This window comes from Seriola aureovittata, chromosome 16, assembly GCF_021018895.1.
Source record: "Seriola aureovittata isolate HTS-2021-v1 ecotype China chromosome 16, ASM2101889v1, whole genome shotgun sequence".
In the NCBI taxonomy this organism is placed as follows: Eukaryota; Metazoa; Chordata; class Actinopteri; order Carangiformes; family Carangidae; genus Seriola; species Seriola aureovittata.
Window position 1 is genome coordinate 8,180,826 of NC_079379.1, and position 23,632 is coordinate 8,204,457.

The 23,632-nt window shown below is 39.3% G+C and overlaps 1 protein-coding gene across 2 annotated transcripts; it reads right to left on the minus strand.

Annotated features, from left to right (window-relative positions):
• Positions 1-10: 10 nt before the first annotated feature.
• LOC130184183 (four and a half LIM domains protein 3-like) lies at positions 11-21,348 on the minus strand. 2 transcript variants are annotated; one of them, XM_056400040.1, is made up of 7 exons: positions 21,180-21,348; positions 13,859-13,936; positions 8,392-8,571; positions 5,350-5,524; positions 4,238-4,407; positions 3,590-3,776; positions 11-984 (listed from the first exon to the last, which is right to left on the minus strand). In XM_056400040.1, the coding sequence occupies exons 3-7, from the start codon at positions 8,545-8,547 to the stop codon at positions 833-835; spliced, it is 840 nt and encodes a 279-aa protein (XP_056256015.1). In that variant the 5' UTR covers positions 8,548-8,571; positions 13,859-13,936; positions 21,180-21,348; the 3' UTR covers positions 11-832. The 2 variants fall into 2 exon arrangements, with proteins under 2 accessions (XP_056256015.1, XP_056256016.1); XM_056400041.1 differs by lacking the exon at positions 13,859-13,936.
• Between the last annotated feature and the right edge of the window lie 2,284 nt (positions 21,349-23,632).

The following is a 23,632-nucleotide window of genomic DNA, read 5'->3' on the forward strand; positions in this document are numbered from 1 at the left end:
ATAACAATGATTTTTAGAGGCTTGAAATGATTATTTATTAGAAGAAAACACAAGATAAAAGTCAATACATAATTCTGTGAAGCACAAATATGTTGTTTTGCATTTTCTCTGTAACTTCTGCTGTATCATAATTTTCCTTTGCAAAACAGCCTGAAACGTCAGCAGGCATACCGACACCTGCTGTACATGATGAGGACAAACAAATACTCCATACATTCATTCATTTATACACAATCCTTTGTTTTATGGCATTTTTTTATTGCATGTACACCAGTGACAGTTGATTCAAGCTGAAAAGAAACTTTAGCAAATTTGTTTTCAACAACTAGTTTACATACAAGCAGCAAGTAGCAGGAGAAGAAGAAAATCAGTTTTATAAATTGGAATATTTAGTTCAAAAAGTACAATGATGTCTCAAATTTTGGTGTTATAAAAGGGTGGGTTATCACCTTTCTGGATAAAAAAACGGCTTAATTCAAAGGCGTATATATATGTATATATATATATATATATATATATATAATATTTTACTCATTCTTTGAATAAAATAAAAATTGAATAAAAAGATGTGCAAACGATATGAAATTAAGAAATAGTCATAGACATACATCACAGGACAGTTCTGCGGAATTTATACAAACATTTCAATGTGCTAAAGGCCGATTTTTAGTCGTAAATACTGAGCTCTGTATCAGCTGTAGACTATGAGTGAATTAGCAATACTGCAGTGTTCATGTGCAAAGCTGAGGTTTGGAAGTTTCTCTGCTGGTGTCAGCAGTGTTTGACATTTCGCTGTTTTGGGTGCAGGTGTTGCAGGTGTAGTTAGTGGCGGTCAGTCGTCGTTGTTGCAGTCCGTACACAGAATCAGGTCGCGGTCGGGGAAGAAGCCGGAGCCCACCAGCGACACAGAGCAGCGCGAGCACTTGAAGCACGGCTGGTGCCACTGCCGGTCCTCAAAAGAAACATACTTTCCATCTCCAAACCCTGCGAGAGGAGCATACAACATATGAGCAACTAATGAAGGAATGTTTTACTGGGGGTGGGAAATAGAGTTTAATAACAGCCTTGCAACATTCAGGAAATACCATAAATGAATTCCTGATAACATCAGTATTTGGCAGTAACAATAAGAAAACACTGCCAGTTCTGTGTACCTGCTGGTATTCTAGTTCAGAGCTATGGTCAAAAGCATTTCATTCAACTGTGCATGTGAAGTTTCTTTGTTAACGCTAGAAAGGGGAAGATGGGATGATAACAGACTTTGTTGTGCCTGTATTGCTGCATTGTCTCTTCTTCAATTTTCTTGTTCTTCCTCTGTGCTCACGTAAAGCCATGTATAGTGTTATCACAGTCTCTTTCATATTAGTCTGAAGGTGCAAGTTCTTGTCAGTATTAAAGTGATGAAAAGACACAGTACAGTGTCGTGGTTTGGTTTTAGGTTGCTCGTTTTTTGTGTTGCCAGTTTGGAGCCATCTACACACAGTGGCCCTCATTTATCAATCTTGCGTGAAAACAGGCGCAGATCTGAGCGCAGAATTGGTCGTACGATAGGATACACGTGTGATTCATGAAACTTTCGTATCTGAGCAATCCCAGCGTACGAATGATCGGGTCTTGATAAATGCGGCGGCTGAATTCGATCGTCATTGACATGTTACGCCCTTAAATATTCCTGGTTCGGAGGCCTCGCCCACTAAGGTCAAACATGGAGAGAAGAGTTACTGGCAAAAAACGAAACTTTTCAGAGATGGAGATCGACATCCTGACATCCGAGGTGGCGCAAAATAAGGATGTGCTTTTTGGCAGTCTGAACAGTGGGATCAAAGGAGCTCATAAAACCGCTGTGTGGAAGAGGGTAACGGAGATGAGTTTGGCTCTGCAGTGCCGCCTCCTGCAGCCGCGCGCCAACACAGCTGTTTTGAAAAATAAAAGAATCGTGTGTGTCCCCCGGTCACCTGGCCACCACGTTTAAAAGTGATAGCTTGGCATCACAAATCACCTGTACATTTATAGAGTGGTAGTTTTTGCGATTGATGAATGCGTAATCATTCATGGATGGTTCCTTCAGACGCACGAGTGCAATCAATTGCTCCAACCAAATTTGGAAACCCAGCAACGAGGAGATCCCTGCGGTCTCTGAAAACATGCTCACGTCTGACACGCGTGTATTGTTCCTCCAAAACGAGTAAATCTGCCATCGTTATGATTTGATAACTGTCAAAGCATCTGTTTAAATAAGGGAGTGAGTAAACATCTGACCAACCACAGTGCAACAATGATTATCTCACCAGATGCTTTTAATTGTTGTTCCAGTTGTGTCACACCCATCGGAAAAAACAAAAAACAATTACACAATTTTGCCATGGGTTAATTTGCAAACACACATTTCTGCTTGTATTTATTATTATTTCAAATTTTAATGTGCAATAATTAGATGTCATGTTAGGCTATTTAGCCTATCATATTGTTTTATTGTACAAAAGTGGTATCAGTAAAGTGGCTACCAATATTTTTACGATAACAACGTAATACATGACAACGTAATGATGAACCTACAGAGAATTATCACCTGAACCTGCAGCTTCCCTCAGCTTTACGGGGCTCATTGTCTAGCTCTCTGGCTTTACTGTTTTGATCCACGCTCACCGCTCTCACAGTGTTGTTTTCTCGATGAACCCACTGTGCACTACCTGCTCCGCACCAAACAGCAGACAAACACAATTTAAGACTATCTGGTGAACAAAGTGGAGCATTGAGCAGGGAGGAGACTAAAAACAGAGGTAAAAGAGAGGGACTATTGGACACACATTCATCACGAAACACAACTCTAAATGACAGCTATTGTTGCTCTGATACCACTGGTTGTGTAAATAAACAACTGTTTGCCATATCAAGTGATGATATGTCAATGTTATGTTCATGTCTTGTTTCCAAATGGCCAGAAAAAGCATCAGTTGTTGCAGGTTTTAAGTTCATTTTTGGAACCATTTATGGTCTGCATTTTATCAGCAATAGCTAATCGGTATATTTTGTATTCTCTTATATATCTGTATTGTATTCTTACATATCTATGTTGTAGTTGTCATTGTAAGTTGGAGGGTCCACCATTCCAGAGTGGGATTCAAACATCTTTAATACACATGAAGGATTCACAGGAAACACCATAGCATGTCAATTCAGTGTTGCTGTTTGTAATATTATCTCTGTCTTTACCATTGAATATTTTCTACTGCTACTGCTTCACATTAAGAGTTTGCAACTGATTCGCAACACAGGCCGGTCCTTTCTTAGGACAATAGCACAAAACCTACACAACACAAAGAGAGGATATTTGCAATCATGCAAATCACACAGAAAGGATCAGATCCAAGATTTTCAACCTGAGTCAACTGACTGCCTAAACCTGCTTGTTATAGATTGTTGCTTTGGCATTTTAACCTTTACTGATAGCAGATAATCAAGACAAACAGGAGTCATAGGGAAAAAACGGAAGACGATAAGGAACAAACGACCGCTAGGTTAGCAAGGCACCACACCCTAAAGTGTTAACTCTAGGAATTTACCCGGTGGTCCAGTGCACTTTACTGACCTGTGATGGCTGTGTTGCAGCCGGCACACTTTTTGGCATAGAGGCTGCTGAAGCACTTGACGCAGTACGGACTTTCTCCCTGCGAGGTGAAGGGTTGACCAGCCAGAGGAGCTTTGCAGCCGTTGCAGAAGAAACACTCTTTGTGCCACACCTTGTCCTTGTAGGTCACCCCTCCTTTAGTGAGAGCCTGCAGGACACAAACACAGACTGTTCATGTAAAATGCGTCAAGTGAAGATCCTGCCTTGTTTATATCGGGCAGCTGCGGCGTCTCTGACGTCTTCTTCTTTGGGTTTTCTACTGATAAATATGACTTCTCTGCATGGCTGTTTCATCATCATTATCACTCATTATCAGTATTATCTGACTTGTAATTCATTACTTTGTGTTATATTTATGGGTATTTTAAAATCATATTTAGATCTAAAGTTTGTTTTGTCTATCATTTCTATTTGTCTCTAATGAGGTAAGCAATTGAACATCTTTGGGCAAAACATTTGAAGCTGTCACTTTGGGCTCTGACATTTTGAGATAGAATTTTATTGACTAAAGAATTAATAAAACATAATCAAGAGTTAATAAATAATGAATAACAGTAGTAAGTGTTGTGTACAATATTCATCAACATCAGTCACTGAGGCCTGGTTTACCTTTTTGCAGTGGCTGCACTGAGGAGCAAACCTGCCCTCGTAGCATGGCACACAGTAGTAGTTGTTTTTATCTGGGATGAAAGCCTCGGCTCCGATCGGCTTCTCGCAGCCGTGACACATAAAACAGTCCTCGTGCCACGTAGAGCCGCCGTACTCCAACATCCTCGATCCTGTCAGAGAAAACAGAGAGGAAGTGAGGGGAACAGATGAAGGTTGAAACTGAGACGTTTTTTGATTGTTTGTTAATATCTTCCCTGACTTTCTGAAGGTTCTGTGTCACTCTGGGCGTTCCTCGGATCTCTGTCCTGCTCTGCTGTAACTAGAATAATAGCGTTCACACAAACGCTGAGGAGGCCCAAAGTGATAATTCAGTGTAATGGCTAAACCTGTTCTTACACGGCCCTGCTTCAGCGTATCTCCTATCAAACTGATCTGACAAGCTGTAACAAAGCAATGCATACACTGCTGCACAGCATCTTAACGCTCCTTTTTATTTATTTCACAGTTTTAACTATTTCATAAGTGGCAGTTAGCGCACTCCCACATAAGTATGAGAATCACACGCCTCACTGGAGAGGTTTATGGAAGTCGGGAACCGGTCATGCTTATGATATTGGATGTCAGATCCTTTAATCACTGGCCTTGTTTTACAACTTTTGGGACCTGAAATGAAGACCAAAGGCATGACGGTGTTTTGAACTTGAACTTGGCTGCACTTTTATGAAAAGGGGGGAGAGGGCAGCAGCTTTTAAAGGCATTCCAGGCTGAGCAGAAACTGAAGAAAATAACTGCTCAGTTCAGAAAAGAACTGGTGAGTTATAATAATCCCACAGTACCCACAGGCCCGGGTAATTTTCAGTCATCCGACACCACTGCTGCGCTCGTGTCGTCACAGCGGCCAGAGCTGAAAACTCTGCTGGGAGAAATTTTCACCAGAGCAAGGAAACAATCATTCTGTCACATCTAAGCTGTCACACACCGCTTAACAAAAACTCATTGGCCTCTTTACCCCTGCAAAAACAGGGTGTGAACCTCCTGACTGTTGGTGTGATAACTGAGGGAGCTGTCTGCAAGGCTGTGTGTGAACTTTTTTCAGTTTTTCTTGTCACTACCTGGCATGACTGTCTTGTCGCAGGCCACACACTTGGAGGAGAACTCGTTGCAGAAGCAGTCGCTGCACACGAGTGCGTCCTCCTGGCTGGTGAAGGGCTCATCTGCCAGAGAGCGGTCGCAGCGGAAACAGCGAAAGCAGTGCTCGTGGTAATGTCTGTTCTCATAGAAGAGCTCCTGGGGGAGGAGGAGGAGGAGAGGGAGGGTCAGACAGAGCAACTCCAGTTTGTAAAAGTGGATCAACAATAGAAACTCAAAATTTCTCTATAATAAAATATATTTAATAAAATCATTGCTGCAATGACATTTTGTTCCGTTTTTCACAGGGAGGTTCAGACTCCAGTCACTACCTTACTTGCTAAATTAAGACATCAGGGCGGATGGATTTGTGAAAGGAAGGAGGCCAAGGAGGATTATACAAAGTCCTCTGTGATATGAAAACAAAATCTCAAATTAAATCAAGTGTAATCATGCATATCTGGCAGACAAGATAAAACAAAGAGGAATAACAAGAGCAGGGAAGAGAAACAAACATAAAACATACAAATGATCAATTATTTAAAAAAAAAAGGATCTTGAAACCTGTAATAAAGATGATGGCTTTTTCATTTAAAGCTGCTCCAGAGCACAGCGTGGGGGAAGAAATAAAACAATTTCAATTTCCAAAATAAAAAGTTGGATTCATAAGTTGTAGTTTATAGTGGCTGTTGTCAGCAAATGTTAGCAAAATCAAGCTAGATTTTCCTTTATAGACGTAATTACTGAGGCGATTTAATGACTCTTTTACTCGTGCTACTGCTACACTGCAATCTATAATTTACCCCTATCCCTTTACTGTAACTTGTGGCCATAGTTGTCGGTGTGAAGCAAACGTTACATACTCACTTTAATAAGCAGTGGGACAATAAAGTAAATGACGTCATTTGAAGACTTAGTAGAATACGAGTGTCTGAAATTTGATTTACAACTTTTTGGAAACATTGGGAAGATTTTCAGGTGTGCAAATCAAAACTAAACTTAGCCTTGTTTGGCTCTGCACAAAGTAATAAAAATAAAAAAGCTAAAAACCAACTAATTAAAAAAGTTTTTAGGCTTTAAACTCAAATTATCGTTGAAGCAGAGTTGTTGGTGTTGTTGGGTAAAATGCCCTGTTTTGTAACTAAGAGGATTTTACACAGTCTTAACTTTCATTGTTTCATTCAGTAAATATTTATTTGATCATGACCTCCATTGTTGTATAAAAACTACTTGAAAAACATCAGTAAGCCACACCGCTGACACTGTAGTTTATTCTGTATCAAACGTGTGTTAATTCACATCTAAAAATAGTCCCCCTAAAATGCACAGTTTCCACCTATTTGAATGATGTTCGCGTAAAAACAATAGTGCCCAGCTGGTGAAGGAAGTTACTGAGCCTTTAAAAAAAATGAAACCTTATATTTGTGAGCAGATGTTTGTCTTCAATAGAAACCACTGGGCTTAGAGCTGAATGGCACAGACAGGGTAGGGAAGGTGGAAAGTATTGAAAGACAAATAATTCATGGTCTTATTATTATTGTTGTTATTTATGGTCGGTTTAGGACCTCTCAGAGGATTTATTGACAATAAGAAACATAGAAAAATGCTGCTTCACTGTTTTGTTTGAAATCAGAGCACTGTGCCCTAAAGTGAAAGTTAATAAAAACACTTGATATGTTATTGTTCCTCACAGGGAGACTCTATTTGCTGCCCCCCATCCGCCTGGAGGTCAGAGGTCAGGGTCAGCCACAGGATTCAGTTTCCCACACAAGGACACTTCAGTGCATTGGATGTTTGCCGACATCGGAGCCCAAACCCAAAGTTTCCTTTTTCCTATGACACCCAGCTGCCCTCCAAACACAAAAGAGTTAACATAGGAGATAAACACGAGAAAAATCCATTTTCTTAAAAATTAGAATAACACACTTTGTGACTTTCCTCTTTAACTGCTGCTTGTGTTCCAGTTCATCTGCAGTTCAAACAAGCTCCCTGATAAATGGTCTCAGTGAACGGTGCGTGAAAAACTTATTTTTGAGGAATTAGACTTTCAAAGTAAAAGAAACAAGTGACGGAGCGGGGTGGGGTGAGGGCGGATGAAGGATGAATGTTGTTACGTCTTGTGGGGGGAGGAGGGACGGCCAAAGCAAGCAGTAGCATAATTCACTGCCAGTCCCTCGCAGGGAGTCCATAATTCACAGGACACTGATGGCCTGGCGGCGTCAGTGGGTGTTTCCATCAGGTCAGTGTTTTTCATTTTCACTAACTAAGGCTTTCTGGAAAGCTAAAGGGGATTACAGACAAGTTGCTGTTCTGTAAGTAAGAGTTATGTTTTCCAGGAATACCAGCTGGACTGTAGCAGAAAAAATGAGCTGTACTCAGATTGTTTTATTAAGTAAAAGTAGTAGAGCTGTTGCTATGTAAATGTACTTTAAGTATCTAAAGTAAAAGTACGCATCCTGAGGCAGAATGGCCATTTGCAATGTCATATCTTAATTTATTTTTTGATTATTATTAGTGATGCATTAACAGCAGCAGCACTTTAATGTTGTAGCTGGTTGAGATGGATTCAATTTAAATTCATTTATATAATGATATTTAGTATATATCATATTTATGGCAGAGACAATTAGTTGATCAACATAATATTAATTGGCAACTTTTTTGAGTTTTGAGTTTTGTTGATTCTTCAGCTGAGGGTTTTACTTTGTCTCATTAATTTTTTTTACTATTTTTAGAAGTTCAATAGACAAAATGGTTAATTAATTAATTAATTAAGAAAATGATTGTCAGATTAAAGAACAAGGAAAAACTTGTTAGTGGCTGCCCCAATTTATTTAAAATCATTTAAAATCTTAAACTACAGCTTTCAAACAGTGTACTGTAGTGGAGGAAAAAACTTAAAGTTTCCTTCTGAAATGTGAGAAGTATAAAGTAGCATGAAATGAAAATACTCAACTTAAATACAAACACTTCAAATTGAGCAACTGTACTCAGTTACTTTCCAGCACCGTACAGTTTGATCTTACCTTGGCATTGTGACTGATGATTTCTTTACATTCCTGGCAGGTGTTGGCGTGCAGGCGGTCGTAGCAGGGGATGCAGTGAGGGTTGTCCTCCACGTCGATGTATTTGCGTCCGTACAGGGACTCGTTGCAGTTTTTGCAGTCGAAGCGGTCGCTCATGATGTCTTTTTTCAGGCTGACCACCTGCAAAACAGAGAGGTTGCAGGCACAGATTAGCATTCAGTATCAACGAGAAGACAGAGCAGGAAGGAGGAGGAGGAGTGAGATTAGCAAGACGGAGAGAGACAAGCAGGAGCAGGAAGAAGGGAGGAAGACGGTTTTTGGATACAGAGCTGGGAAACAAAGACCAACAGGAGAAACAAAAAAATGAAGAAAAGTAATAACAAAATGTAATTTTTATGTTGGCGTTCATTCGCTTTAGAAATCTGGTTGATATCCTACCCTCCGCATGCATTATAAAATACAGCTAAACCCATAGACTTTGTTTATTAGGTCCTAACAGACATGACAAGTGGAAGTCCTGACATGCTGTGATAAAATATATCATATACTTATATTTTATTATTTCAGTGCCTAAACCTAACCAAACTTTAAACTTTACTGTAACAATTTCACATCACAAAAGGGCTTTTTTTTCCTTTTTTTTAAACTAGAAATGCTTGCCAGAAAGTTGTGAACCAAGGGACTTATTGAGAAAAGAGCAGAAATGTGCAGCGGTGAGCTAATCTTCTGTAGTGGAAAATGGATGTTTCGGTAATGAGATTTGCATGGTGTTCAAAAAAAGAGTTATTGATGGTGAGGCAGAAGTTGTGAATGCATTTGATGAAGGATTTGGGACCAGTGCAGATCATACTGGATTTTGATTTATCACAGTTTAGTTTGAGAGAGTTGGTGGAGTGTGCAGCAGAGACGATGGATGTGTCAGAGATGTAGAGCTTGGGTGTCTCTAGTGTAACAGTGGAAGTGGAGAGCATGGCGTAAGATGAAGTTACCAAAGGAGGAACATGTAGAGCATGAAGCACTGAACCCTGGGGGACGCCTTGGGACATAGAAGCAGCGCAGGAGGTGAATCTATTGATGGTGATGAACTGTTGTCTGTCTGTGAGATGTCAAGAGAGAGTCAAGGGAGGATTTATGAGGGGAGAGAGTATTGGAGAGGTTAATGATGTCAAAAGAAGCAGTGAGGTCGAGCAGAGGAGGTGAGTTTGAAAAAGAGGTGAAGCTATCCTATAGAATCAAATAGAATCTTATTTAGAGTTAACATGCAAGAAATAGAAATAGTATAATGAAAGACATCATAGTGTAGTTAAATGTACAGTAGAGAGAGAGCTACGTGAACACTTCAAGTCAATGAGTTATGACTGATTCATTGTAAAAAAAAAAAAAAAAAAGTAGTGTAATGATATAGCTGCTTCTCCCGTTTCATCAGTACTCACTAAGGAGTGAAAGCTCATGATGTCAGTCTCTCCTCCCTCTCGCTCTTGTACGAAACCCCCTGCGGCGGTTTGACATTGAGAAAGAACAACTAAACAATATTAATTGTTGGGAGCTGAACTGAAACAGCGTTCTCAATTTCAAAGGCTCTCTCGAGGGCTTTTTCATCTGTGTTTGGCTTGTGTTTAAAGGGCAATGCCACTCGTTTATCTTGTTTACTTCTTTTGTCCACAACTTTCTCATGAACGCATAACCTTCTTTTGCTGTTCGAGTCAAGATAACAAAAACCTCAACTTGTAAATGCCATCAAGATGTTTTGTGTTTGCTGCAACTTAAACTTCTTTTACCAAAAGAAACTACTGTCATCAACGAATTGTATTCTATGAAAACTTCATCAGCCGTGAACATTTAATCCTTCACCATTTTAAGAGCATATCCCAGATTTTGCCGGGTAATTAAATCTACTTAAGACTGCCCATTAGTTTCCGAGATCAAGTGGTTCGTCTTTACAAAAACTGCTTCTCAACTGCAAACAAATACAATATATCCCAGGATACTTCTTAAATTCAGCAGCATTGCCAAAAGTACAACTTTGTCCTTTTTTAACTGGCTCATATTTTCTCATAAGAATCTTTTAATGGGATCAATTGTGTCCCAAATCTCAATTGCCTCATTATGAGGTTTTTTATGTCTTGCGTGCCTGTGTGCATGATACAAAACACAAACCCACTGGGGGAAATGGGGTTGATTTCCAAACATTAACATCAAAACTGTCTTTCTCATATTATTGACCCTGAAGATGCTGTGTCAATATTCATTCTCAGATGTTTTTGATTGTTTTTGCTAAAGAATTTTTGGCCTGACACAACTGTAATTGCAAACCACACGCCAGCAAGTGAGATATAAAAAGCACAGCTGACACAACTAATGACATTTTGTTTGAAGTTGATTGTTATGATTGAAAACAACAGAGTCACAAGGTCTGGTGTAAAATGACAACACTCTGTAAGCATGGTTTTATCATAATTTGTAGGTTGAAATGGGTTGATGTGTTTAGTTTAAAACTTGGCTAAATTTGTAAAGTTTGTTTATATAACATGTTTAAGTAACTACATTTTAATGTCAGGCCCTGCTTCACACTGAAAATAGCCACTGAAGTGCGGTTGGGAGAAAACATTTATGCAACAAAGATGTAAAAAAAACAACCTTTCTACAACATTTATTGGATGGATTGAAATTTTAATAGATGGTCAAATATGATGATAATGACTTTCCAGGTCTGTTAAAAACCAGATGATGCATCTCGTCTTGAAAACAATACATACAACAAACAATATATTTGTTTTTTTTCTATGCCCCCACTATCAGAGTCAGAAGGTGATAGTATCATGAGCTACAGGGTACACGTCCATGGGCCCTAGGTCAAAGCCTCTGTTGAAATTACTTGTTGGAAAGTCACTCAAATGACAATAAAGCGACGCATAATCAACAACAAGAAACAGAAAGCAACTACAAAAGGATGCAAAAACACTACAAAGGGCATAAAAGGCCAAATAGACACAAAATGACCACAAAAAGGTGAAAAACGTCCACAGAGAGACAGAAAATGACCAAAAAGAGATTCAAAACAACAAGCAAAAGCAAAATCACCACAGAGGCACAAAAGACTACAAAGAGACACAACGCAACCGCAATGCAATCTGCAGCTTGTGGAGCAGAGGAAGGACAGGTGGAAATAAAACTGGGCACACAGACAATAACATCATCCCACCATTATTACTGAAGACAGTGAGGCATTAACAGAGTATGTGACCCCATGTTCTGCAGCAGCGAAGGGAAATGAGCGAGGAAATGATGTGTGGGAGGTTAAAATACCCTCCTGTGGAACAGCTAAGCAAGACATACAGTGAGGGAATATGTCATGTTCAGGACTGAAATGTCTGGAACACTGCATTTACAAAGGCGGACACTTTAAATATTTCACTTGGAAACAGTTATTGTTTATAATGCCCCCGCCCCCTCCTTATTTTGGGCTCAGAGTTGCTTTGACATGTTTCTATACTGTCAGAATGTCAGTAAAGAGGAGGTCGGTTCGACAAAGAGCAGCTGAGAAACCGTGTGGCTTTGAAATCTCCCTGAGGGATCGAGGAATGAGCCCACAGTACTGGAAGACGTCATCAGCTCAGTTGAAATGGTGAGAGGTCGGTGCAAACTAATGAAGGCCACTTGTTTTCTCAGAAAAACACTAGTTGTGGTTTGTACTGAAGCTGGTAAGAATTAAACGCGAATCATGATGAAGGCTTGCCGCTCCACAAAGCTGGGTTTTACAGGTACCACGCTTCATGCTCTATAACATCCAAGTATTTGCATCTGGTTTGTTAAGGAGTCATCTTGAAAGTGCAGTTTACATTCCTCATGTCTGACTGCTATCAAACATTTTGTTTCTAATAACCAATGTTGCAGTGATTTCAGATAAACATAACAAAGATAAACACAGTCTGCTCTCAGTCATGTCCTGAAGCTGATGCCAGAAGCACAAACTCCCTCTTCTCCAGGACTCAACAAACTTCTTCTCCCAATGCCATGTTAGCACAAAACTGAGGACGTCCCTCATACATCCCTCCCTGCAGATAACAGCACTGCTTCCTCTTACAGGGAATCAACAAAACATGGAGGAAAACCAAACTGAGACAAAACATTACATCCCATGTCTGTTTTCTGTCAGGCTGCTGTCCTGATGGGGAAATCAGTCCAACTTCCCTCCTAAAATGTCTTAAGAGGTTTGGTTTCTATTCTCGTCCGTCCATGTCCACGATGAATGCAGTGATAGAACAATGGTTTTCCTTCCGGATATAGTCTTCTCGGTTTTGTGCTTTATGTTTCTCTTCCTGAGCCACAACATCTGCGAACACATTCTGTGGTCTCCAGCTGTTCTCCTTCATCCAATTCTCCTTTAGGCATCTAATAGGGAATTCTTATAGGACTGGTGCCAAAACATAACAGCATCTAATTAAAATCCGATATTTAACGGTTCCTGTTGGACACTCCATTATAATTTTATAGTCAGCTACACAATAGGCAACAGCTGAGTGAAAACTATGTCAAGTACAGAGCTGGAGTCAAGAGGAAATTAACTGAGACTAGACTTATAGTGCAAAGACTGAAAGCAAGTCCAAAAAAAGCCTATAGCTAACTTATTAACACACTATCCCCTATGTTTAATCCATACACAAAATGATAATTTGTGGTTATGTTAATTGCTGCTCTTTGTAAGTAATATACCACCTATTGCTCATAGGTGGATTTTTGAACTGTGGAGAGTCCCCCTCTTTCCAGTCTTTATGCTAAGCTAAGCTAATTGCCTCCTGGCTCCAGCTCAATACCTGACAAGACCTGACTTATTTAACTATCAAAAAAATGTCATGACAGTAAGAAATACTGGGGGCAAATGGAAACTTCACCCTGGCGACACTGCCTTCAATTCTACATATAATCCTTACAAACTAGTGAAGGGTCACGGTCAAAATCAAAATCAAAATCTATTTAAAACCTTGGTGTTTGTAAAGTGTCAGTGTTTGAACTTGCAGGTCCTTTTGTGAGCAACACGATAAACAAAGCCAACGGAAGTCCATTATTCTCCTAAATATCAGAGGCAAAATTCAGCTGATATTCAAGTTTGAAGTCATCTGTCAACAGAAGTAGAACACAGCCCTTTTCCCATTTCTTGTTGCCCAACTGATGATATTTTCTTTTTTATTACAGTCTTTTCTCTTTTCTTTGAAAGACCTTTTTAAAGTGACCTTTCATAAATGAGATGTAATGAATCTGTGTCATCCATTAGTTAATGGTAAAGTCTGAAGTAATCTTAATGTGCTTTGATTTTGAATGCTAAAAAACATCACCCTGTTGAAGTGAAGATAACCCAAAATGTTTGGGGAATAGAGCATGGTTCTGTCTATTGATGATCACTTATGCAACTTAAATTTTACGGACAGTTTTTCCCACCAACTTCTGAGACAAATAACTGGCTTTTTACCTGCTAGTTGCTAACTTGATCTCTCTGCTGTTTGGTGTCGGGCAGGTTGTGAACAGACGGTTTATCTGAGCTTTTACACTGAAAAACAAGGGGAGAGAAGCAGAGTTTGTGAGCGGGAAAACCAAAACAATGACCTAAAAGAGGCTGAAAAGTTCTGTAGAGCTTAGTGAACTACAGAGTTGGGTGATGGCTGATGTTTTCACCTCACAAAAATCTATAAAAACAGTAGGTGATCAGCCTGTTTGAATGTCCTGTCTCTTTAAGGTTACAACTCACTTGCTCACAATGCAAAGAAACGTCTGGTGAGGACTTGTTCATCATCACATAGTCTGTCTGACATTAAGCTCAGCTGTCTCAACCACTGATTCACACGCAGGCAGCACCTGGTTTAGGAGGCGTTCACTTTACTCTACAGGTGTCTTCTTGGACCGCACCCAGAAATACTTGCCGCCCCTGTTCTCCTCACCACAAGACATTAAACCAAACACTCATCCATCCTATCTAAGAAGTCTCTCTCTCTCTCTCTAGTAGCACGGCTGCTGAAACTATTTAAACCCACAATTCACCTTGTTGAGTGGACATGTTGAATTCTTCCCTGATACACTGTCTGTCCCGGTGAGAGATTTACCGCAGTCACTTGGCTATGAGAGCTTTGTAGTGGCAGCCAAATGGCAACTGTCTCCCAGGAATCAGCCACCGGGGCTCCCGTCTCATGTCCCTTCATGGTTCGCTGCTGTTGTTTTACTCCCCAACAACCTGACAGTTCCTTACGAGCGGAGCCAGGAACTCTGCGAGCCATCAGAGCTCTGCTGGACGTTACAGTTTATTTTCCCAGAGGAGGAATTTAGACTTGTGTGTGAGGTTTACAAACCAGACTATTCCATGATGAAAACCGCTGTCACACGTAATAAAATTCAGTGGGACAAATACCTGTATGTAGGTAAATATTAAATCTGTCACAGCCACAGAATATTCATTCATGCGTCAGTGCCTTTTTAGGGGTGACGTTATTGCATTCCTGCTCTGAAACAGGCAACACTTCAATCTGAGATACACAGCCTCCAAATCTGTTTTAAGAACAACATTTTTATTTTTTTTTACTGTTTTTATAGTCTGTCTAATGCTTAAACTCAAAATCACTGCGTTCTCCTTTGCTGTAACACACACTAAAGAACTGAGATTGAGCAGTTAAAACAGGAACGTGAGAAACAACATTGGTTTTTAGTAACACTAGTGGTCTAGCCTGGTCCATCACTTTGGTCTGAACTAAAATATCTTAACAACTGTTTAACGGTTTGCCATGAAATTTTATACAGACATTCATCATCCCCAGATGATGTATCATGATGACTTTTATGATCCTCTGACCTTTCCTCTTGGGTCACACTAAGGTTGACTTTTGTGGTTTTGAGTGAGTTATCTTAACAACTATTGGATGGATTGCCATTAAATTTGGTGCAGACATTCACGCTCCCCAGAGGATGAATCCTACCTTTAACGACATTTTACACCCAATGACACCACCTGGTCAAAGATTTCACTTGGATATTGATATCGATGTCTACAAGATGGATTGGCCCAAACTTTTATAGAGCATTCGTGGATCCTTGAGCAACTGTACTCCAAAGAAAAACAATTGTATCAGTCATTTAAGGAAGTGTCGAAAAACAATATGTGCTTACGTTCAAGTGACAAATCCCTGAAGGCCGTAATAATGATGATTTGTGTCTGTTTGGAGCAAAAGGCGGAAATTGTTTGACATGAACGTAGAAATGGGTCAACAAAATATGGGACATTAACACTTGAGACCGCTGTTTGTTTCCTATCGACGGTCAATGTTGGTTTCAACAATGATTTTTCTCTAAACCGCACCAAGTTGTTTCGCTTTTATTTTTCCGACAGTGATTTGTAACGGACTTGGCAGGCGCAGAGAAATCACGTTGTCCTGTTGACGGTGGTGTCAGATCAGATCAACAAACTGGTGTTTATTTTATCATTTAAAGTTGAGAGGGTTATGCTAATTTGGCTAATTAGCAAAACGAGCACGCTACACAAAGGTGGCGAACATAGTAAAGATTTCACCTGCTTAACCAGCATGTCTCAATGTGAGCATTTTTGTATGCTGGTGTACAGTCTTACTGAGCCGTGAGCATCATCACTGACCTCTGTAGAGTCACACTTTCGCTGCTTCTGCATCTATTAAATGTGTCAAAATGTATTGTAAGATTGTTAGTAGTAAGTAGCATATACCAGGGACATTTTGACAGTTCTGACTATGTAGAGCATAAATGTCACGCTCAGAATATCATAGGAGACGCAGCCTTTTGCCCTGTTTTCCTAATGCTTGAACTTATAATAACTGCTTTCTTCTTTACGGTAACAGCCGCAGACCATGCAGCATTCAATTAAAACAGGAAAACGTGTAACAAAGTTGGTTTTTAATTACCACCCCACTTTACTGTTTATTCCCCTTGAAATGGGTTAGGGTGTTTTAATGGCCTCTCCAGCTCAGAACAGTCCTCATATTGTGCAACTCCTGAGTTACACAACCTGGATTTGGGGAGGTGAATGAGAATATTGACAGCAGCACAATGGTCTGTAGAAAGTGGTATCAAGAGAGGAGCCCTGCAGCACCGGAGGAAAGTGACACCCTCTCGGTTGCAGCTATAAACTGTTACAGAAAAAAAAGAAAGAAAAACAAGGCTAGTCTCTTATGGCCGTCAGATGACTGCACTCTCTTTCATCCCCTGTACAAAGACACTCAATGTGGTGTGGTTTCCTGCAGATCACAAGGCGAATTTCAGCTGCACGCATGAGAAATCAAAATGAACACACATTGTTCATTTTGTTGTCTCTGATTAAAGATCCCATCAGGATAAATTACTCCCTGCTGTTTTAAACACTGACGATATTCTGAGATACTGTGCTGGCAGAACGGTAACATCAATTTTGGTCAAATCCGTGTCAAAGGTTCAACTGTGTTTTTGAGGCTGTGCTTCATAGGCTCATGTCACTGATTATCTGTTCAGAAAATAAGTTTTTGACACTGAAACAATATGATGATAACTATTATTATCATCTGTCATATCAAACTGATCACATTAGGGAGTAAAGTACTTTTAAAGATGCTCGGGCGGTCCGGCTTTGATTCATAAAACTTCCTGCAGATCACAAAGGCCTTTCTAAGCTGCACACACAAATTAAAATGAACACACAATGTGCATTTTGTTGTCTGTTTAAAGATCTCATCAAGTTAAATTACTCCTTTCTCCTTTAAACGCTGATGATATCCTGAGATACTAACTTCGCAGAACTGTAATATATGTTTGGTTGTTTAAAGAGGAAAATAGCTGAATTTTCTTGTAAGGTCGGCTAACAGGCGGCTTCATTTGACTTCACTTAATGTAGTCTTTTAAGAGAAATCAGTTCTTTCATGCTGAATTCCACTAAAACCATAATATGATCAGTATCATCGGATATTAATGACACATGACCTGTTACACTGAGCTCATAACATTAGGAAACAAAGTACCTTTAAAGACAGACTACGTGTCTGGCTTTGTTTTATGAGTCTCCAGCTGGCTGTTTGTTTACTCTGCGAAACAATGTGGTCTCCAGCTGCAGCTTCACCTCTGCTGCTGTCGACTGAACTGACAAACAGCTTTCAGTCAAACAACAAGTAAAAAAGTGACAATCACCACCATGCCAAGACTTCACCCAGCGATGTGGTTCCCAGTGGTTCCCGACCGGAGGGTCAGGCTTACTGTGGGCAGGGCCTCAGTTGTACCTTTTCAAACCTCTAAAACTGCCCCTTTCTGTGATGTTTTATATTACAGGTCTGCCATTTCCTAGAAAGTTTCCTGGAATAAATCATAGAGAAAACATGAATTTCCTTCAAAGAAAAACTCAATCTAAACCACTCACTACCCATTTACCACTCGAATCTTTACTATTTATTAGATAAAAACAAATCTTAGCTCAAGGTCCACTAGTGTTTTTTTCTCAACAAATGAGTTTGCTTGTCACAGATATGGTCCGGTAAATAGACGAAATCTACAGTAAATATGGAACTTTAGTCACGTAAAAACAGCAAACTGCATCTGCTGAAGAAGAGTGAGATGTTGCTGAAAGCTCAGGTTTAAAATAAGTGAACCTTTAGGTTAAGAAAATGTTTTGTTTTGGAAACTGCTGTTTCTGAGGTCAAGAAGAACCTTTTCAATTTGTCCTTCCTATTTGTTCTTTACTATTTGCCTATAGTCAAAATTCCCAGTTTTTGCACGTTTAATTGATCTGCTGTGCAATTAATTGTAATTAACTGGGTGTGTAACAACTGAGCATTTTAAACTATGATTATTTCCAATTACATTATGATACTATGAAGATACAATGATAATGCTAAAATGCTGATCTTTAATGTTTACCATCTGAGTTTGTTGTGTTAGCATGGTAACTCACAGTAAACATGAACAACTGACATTCATCGTCCCCTCTGGGACGATGAATGTCAGTTGTTCATGGCGATGAATCAGTCTGAACTACAGTGGTGAACTGACCAACAGGCCGACATTGCCACCAGAGCCAAGCCACTAGCATAGAAAAGTTGGAAGATTAAAAAGATTATAATCAAGTGTGTTTATGGAGTCTCTGAAAATAAAGTATCTTCAGTGAAGTTACTTTTGGCAACTACGTTATTGCACTTGGATTGTACTTGCAGGCAAACGATGACCGATGCAAATAAACAGGCGGCCTGATCTTAAATACTGACAACTATTATCCAGAACAAATACGCATGTAAACATATTTTCCCATCAGCTGCCAGCTGGCAGCTGTCCAGTTCAAGTCCTGGTGTTAATGGTAACAAATGTTTATTTTCTGAGAGAGTGCTGGGCCTGCTGTCTCTGTTTTATGTTTGCTGCTGCATTTATTTGTCTTTGATTCAGCGCTTCATCTTTGTGTTGGAGGGAATCAGAATGGCTGAGGGCTGATATCACTCCACTGACAAGTCATGGTTATCAGGCTGAAACTAAGAAAAGGCAACAAGTCCTGATGATATGATGGATAATTTTGAGGATTTGAGCAACTGCAGACGTGGATGTAAAGACATGCAGACTTTTTAAGATTAGCCTCAAACTGAAGTGGAAGTTGCTGTGCAGACAAATTTGAGATCTTTCAGAGTTAAATATAGTTTGTCAAACAGACTTAAATAAAATAAGAATCATTCACTTCTCTCATGTCTGTACAATATGAAGCCACAGGCAGCAGCTGGGTAGTTTAGCTTAGCATAAAGACTGGAAACAGGTGGAAACAGCTAACTGTACTCCGTCCAAAGGTAACAAAATATGCCTTGTAGCACCTCTAAAGCTAACTGATTAACATATTATACCTCTTTGTTTCATCTATAGTTGGTACAAACCAAAAACAGAGCTAAAAGAGAGTGAATATTTGACTTACATACAACAGGTGGCCAAAAAATTACTTATTGCAGCTTGAAGAAAATAAACGTTATACTCAGGTTTTGTTATGTTCTGCTAGATCCAGGCTACAGCTTCACGGTATCCAACTTCTCATTTAACTGTCTGCAAGAAAATGAATCAACACATTTCCCAAAATGTCCAGCTATTCCTTTAACTCTTCCCCCGGCTGTGCAACAGGAACAGGAAATGGAAAAGACAGTGATGTGAGTGAGACTGACTCATGAGACTCTCATGTCCCTGACAGTCTGGTTTTATGACTGTCAGTCATTTAGCAATCCAACATCATCACCCTTTAACTGTTTTATTTGTCTCTAGCTTGTCTCCAGTGATTGTACACAGGCCCAACCTTCGCCCAACGCAAGAATTTCAGAGGAATGTGACTGTGGTCAAAACGTGGCAAAACTGTGTGGTTTCAACACAAGAAGAAGAAGAAGAAAAGATTTTTCTTCCACCCTCTGTTTTCTAAGAAAAAGACAAAAGTCAGGAATTCCTTTCTGTGTGAAACAAAAATAATGCACACGCACACACACATTCTCATTTCTTCAGGGGGAGAAAGCAACCAGAGCGCAATTGTTTCAATGAATGTATTGATTTCACCCAAATGGATTGGAACATTGTGGTGGTATGGGGATGGTGTGTGGTGACGGAAACTATGAGCGGTGCTGGGGAGGCGGGGGGTGAGGGTCGGGGGTTTGCTGAGTCTCCAGAACAAAATTTGTAATCTCTAGACATGACATCACTGTAACTCAATGAGACTGAATGGCTTCTTAACATAGAAGAAAGACTTGTGTGTGTGTGTGTGTGTGTGTGTGTGTGTGTGTGTGTGTGTGTGTGTGTGTGTGTGTGTGTGTGGAGCATGTCTTTATGAGCTTTCATTGTCAACATGTTAAGCTTTATTTTGTGACATGCCATGAAGGGGATTGTTTCCTCAAAGGTCTCCTTGTTCTTCTTCTCATAAATCCAACTTCAAAAACGGGGCTGCAGCAGTTATCCACAGTATCAATTACTCACTTTGGACACTGATCAGGCCCCCAACCCCCCCCCCCCCCCCAATAACATCCACTATTTCCTCACTCTAAAGACAGAACATCCTTTCTGGCACATCCTGGATGTCGGGGGTCAAATATTTGCCTTAGAAATATGTACCTCTTGCATTCTTTCTATAAATGACTAATAATATCTTTATTGTTAAAAAATACTTTACTAAAGCTTTATAGATAAATAAAAATCATCAGTAAGAACACATTTTAGGTTGCCAGGTTGCAAAAATACCTTTGGCAGGTGTTCGGTAATTATTTGGTTAAAATGTAGCAATTCATTATCAAAATTTTCAGTTTCCAATAAGAAATCAAATCTATAATTAATGGCCTTTAGTCTAGATTCACTGCAAGACGTTTTTATAAGTAAGGGGTGAAATGGTCTGACTAGTCACAGGGCGTTTTCACAACCTGGCAACCCAATAGTAATTCTTATTAATGTCTTAACTGATCAATAAGGCTTTATTTAAGTGTTTGTTAACCCTTAATAAAGCCACTATAGACCCTTCAATAAGGGTGCCTCAGTAAAAAGTTGTGCCGTTTACTGCAAAGCCCCGCTGTGTGCAGGAGTGGTTAGAAAACGGGAAGACATTTTTCACAATCTAATTGATGCTTCAATAAAGCTCCGGTTTGCACCAGGTGAGGCTACAGGTGAGGATCTGAGGAAGCCTCAGCAGATTACACCGCTGCAAAATCATCTGATCACACTTTAAATGTGCTTATCATCCACGTTTTCACATTACAACGCTCTAATTTGCATTTGTGTTCAATTTCTTTATGATATAAACCCGTAAATAAATGTAAACGTACCGCTCTTTGCGCATCAGCAGCCTCTGGAGACGCTCGCAGGAGACGCCGTCTCTGCAGGATGGGAGCAGTTTGTTCGCCTCTGCTGCCCTGGTGTATAAAATGACAGATAATTAAATCCTCCGTGGACTCCTGCGAGCTGGAACTGACGGATTTCCACTGACTGAGGCGTCTGTGTCTGGTGCGTAAAACCAAACCGTTCTCTGAAAACACCGCCCCTTTCCTCCTCTCTCTGTCGTCCCACCCCCTCTGCCTTTCTTTCTTTCACCTTGAGAGGAGTTCAAGCTTAAAGAAGGTAGACTCTGTGTTTTTTGGATGAAACTAAATATTTTAAATACATGGTAGACTGTAGAGGATCCACTGGGTTCCAGCTGCTGATGTAAAGCACTTTATTATCTCTCTAAATGGAAAATCACTATAATAATCTCGTAATAGGAGCTGTGGTAGCGTAATAAATAAAAATCATTTAGGGGTAACATTTTAGTTTAAGTACCATGTTTAGCATTTATAGGCAGTATTAACACATGATAAATAGTTTGCAACACACTATAATGTAAGTGTAAGCAGATAAAAGGACATTTATTTGCTTATTAATGTATTTGACAACAAATGTATCGTGTGCATAAACAGTTAATAAATTATTGATAAGGCAGTATAACAGCTGTTTACACATGTTCAAATCTTATTTTGTTGTTCTTTCTTATTGGCTGTTTACGTTATAAAGTGTTTTTTTTTAAATCTAAACATCTATTGATTTTTTATTCACATTATAAAGCATTTATTGAATGTTTATAAATCATGCACAGGTGAGTTTAAAACAGATGTGTTCAAAACTCATGAGGACATGTTGATCCTGAAGGTGTCATATTTGACTTTAGAGTTTAAAAATGATTTAATAACAAATATGCTAAAAAAATATCATAATCATAATATAAACTTAACATTGCATATTCCTAAAAATGCCCTATATCTGCTTACAACTACATTATGTTGTGTTCCCAACAGTTTATTGTTTATGTAAGCTGCTGGTTATAAATGGTTAAAATAAACCTTTACCATAAGGCATGTCTCAGCACAGTTACATCCATCATACATGGATAAAGATGCTGACCAACAGCTTTAAACCTCGTACGCTCTCCATATTGCCTTTCACTCTAAAATCTTGCGTTTCATCTGAGGTTTCTCTGCTGTATGAATTTTTCTGTGGTTAGAAGCAAACTGCAAGATCTCGAAAAAAAAAAAAAAATCCCAGAGAGCAAGATATCATTTTCCCGCTCGTTGACCTCCATTTTCCACAGTGGTGAGCAGGAGGTCTGGGGACGATTAGAGGCTTCAGCTGCGGCTCCATCCTGCCACCACCCATTAAGTCATGATGTACAGTAGAGGACTATGATGTGATGAAGGCTTTCACCTCGTGTGTGTGGCGTTTTTATGCTTATTTGCAAGAGCTTTTGATGGACTGTTGGGTCTTCCTGGAGGATCTGATGAAAAAATAAACTTTCATTCCTAATCTGAAATATTGCACAGGCATGAGTGCATCCCAAAATGAATATTAACATGTAAATATGCTGCCATCTGCTGTTCAAACACATCATCTACAATGGCTCAGTTCAAGGGTGGAAGCATATGCATACGTCAGATTCAAAAGAAATTAAACTAAATGGCTAATGATAATAATAATAATAATAATGAATTTAATGAATTCCAATAAATTAACTCAACTGAAGAAAAATGCCCTTCAGGTTTTCCTGAGATATCATGTTCACAAGAATGGCACAGATGTGAACTCACAGCGACGTTGACCTTTGACCTGTGATTACCTAAATCTGATCAGTTCTTCTTCTTGAGGTTAAGTGAACATTTTTGCCAAAGTTGAGGATGTTCCCTAAAGGTGTTCCTGAGATAGCAGGAAAGCACAGGCCTCTGGTCGCGGCTGTCGTCTGCATGGTGGCATGAGAATAGTAAAGTGGTGGATTTTTAACCAACTTTGAATCTTAAAATTGAGATTGAGCATCTAATAAGTATTAGATGTTAAATTGTTGAAAAAGGTGGTGGACAATTAACTAACACTGTATCCATTATGATAAAGGTTTTTTTTTATAATTGTGACTTTATAATTAGAATGTCATAATAATGAGAAAAAAAAGTTCATATTGAAAGAAGTCACATGGTGGATTTTGAACTTTGTATTTCATAACTATGAGATAATGCTCAAAATTACAATTATGAGACGGTTTCTCATAATAATACGTCATAATTATGAGAAAAAAACACTTGAAAAACATTAAGGCCATAGTTTCTCATATTTATAAGTTTCTTATAATTATAAGATACTGAGTCATAAAATGAGTTTAACACAATTATATCTCAGTCTATCATAATTATCAGAAGGTTTCTTAAAATTATGAGATACAATGTTAAATAATTATTATGAGAAACACTTAGAAAAAAAACAC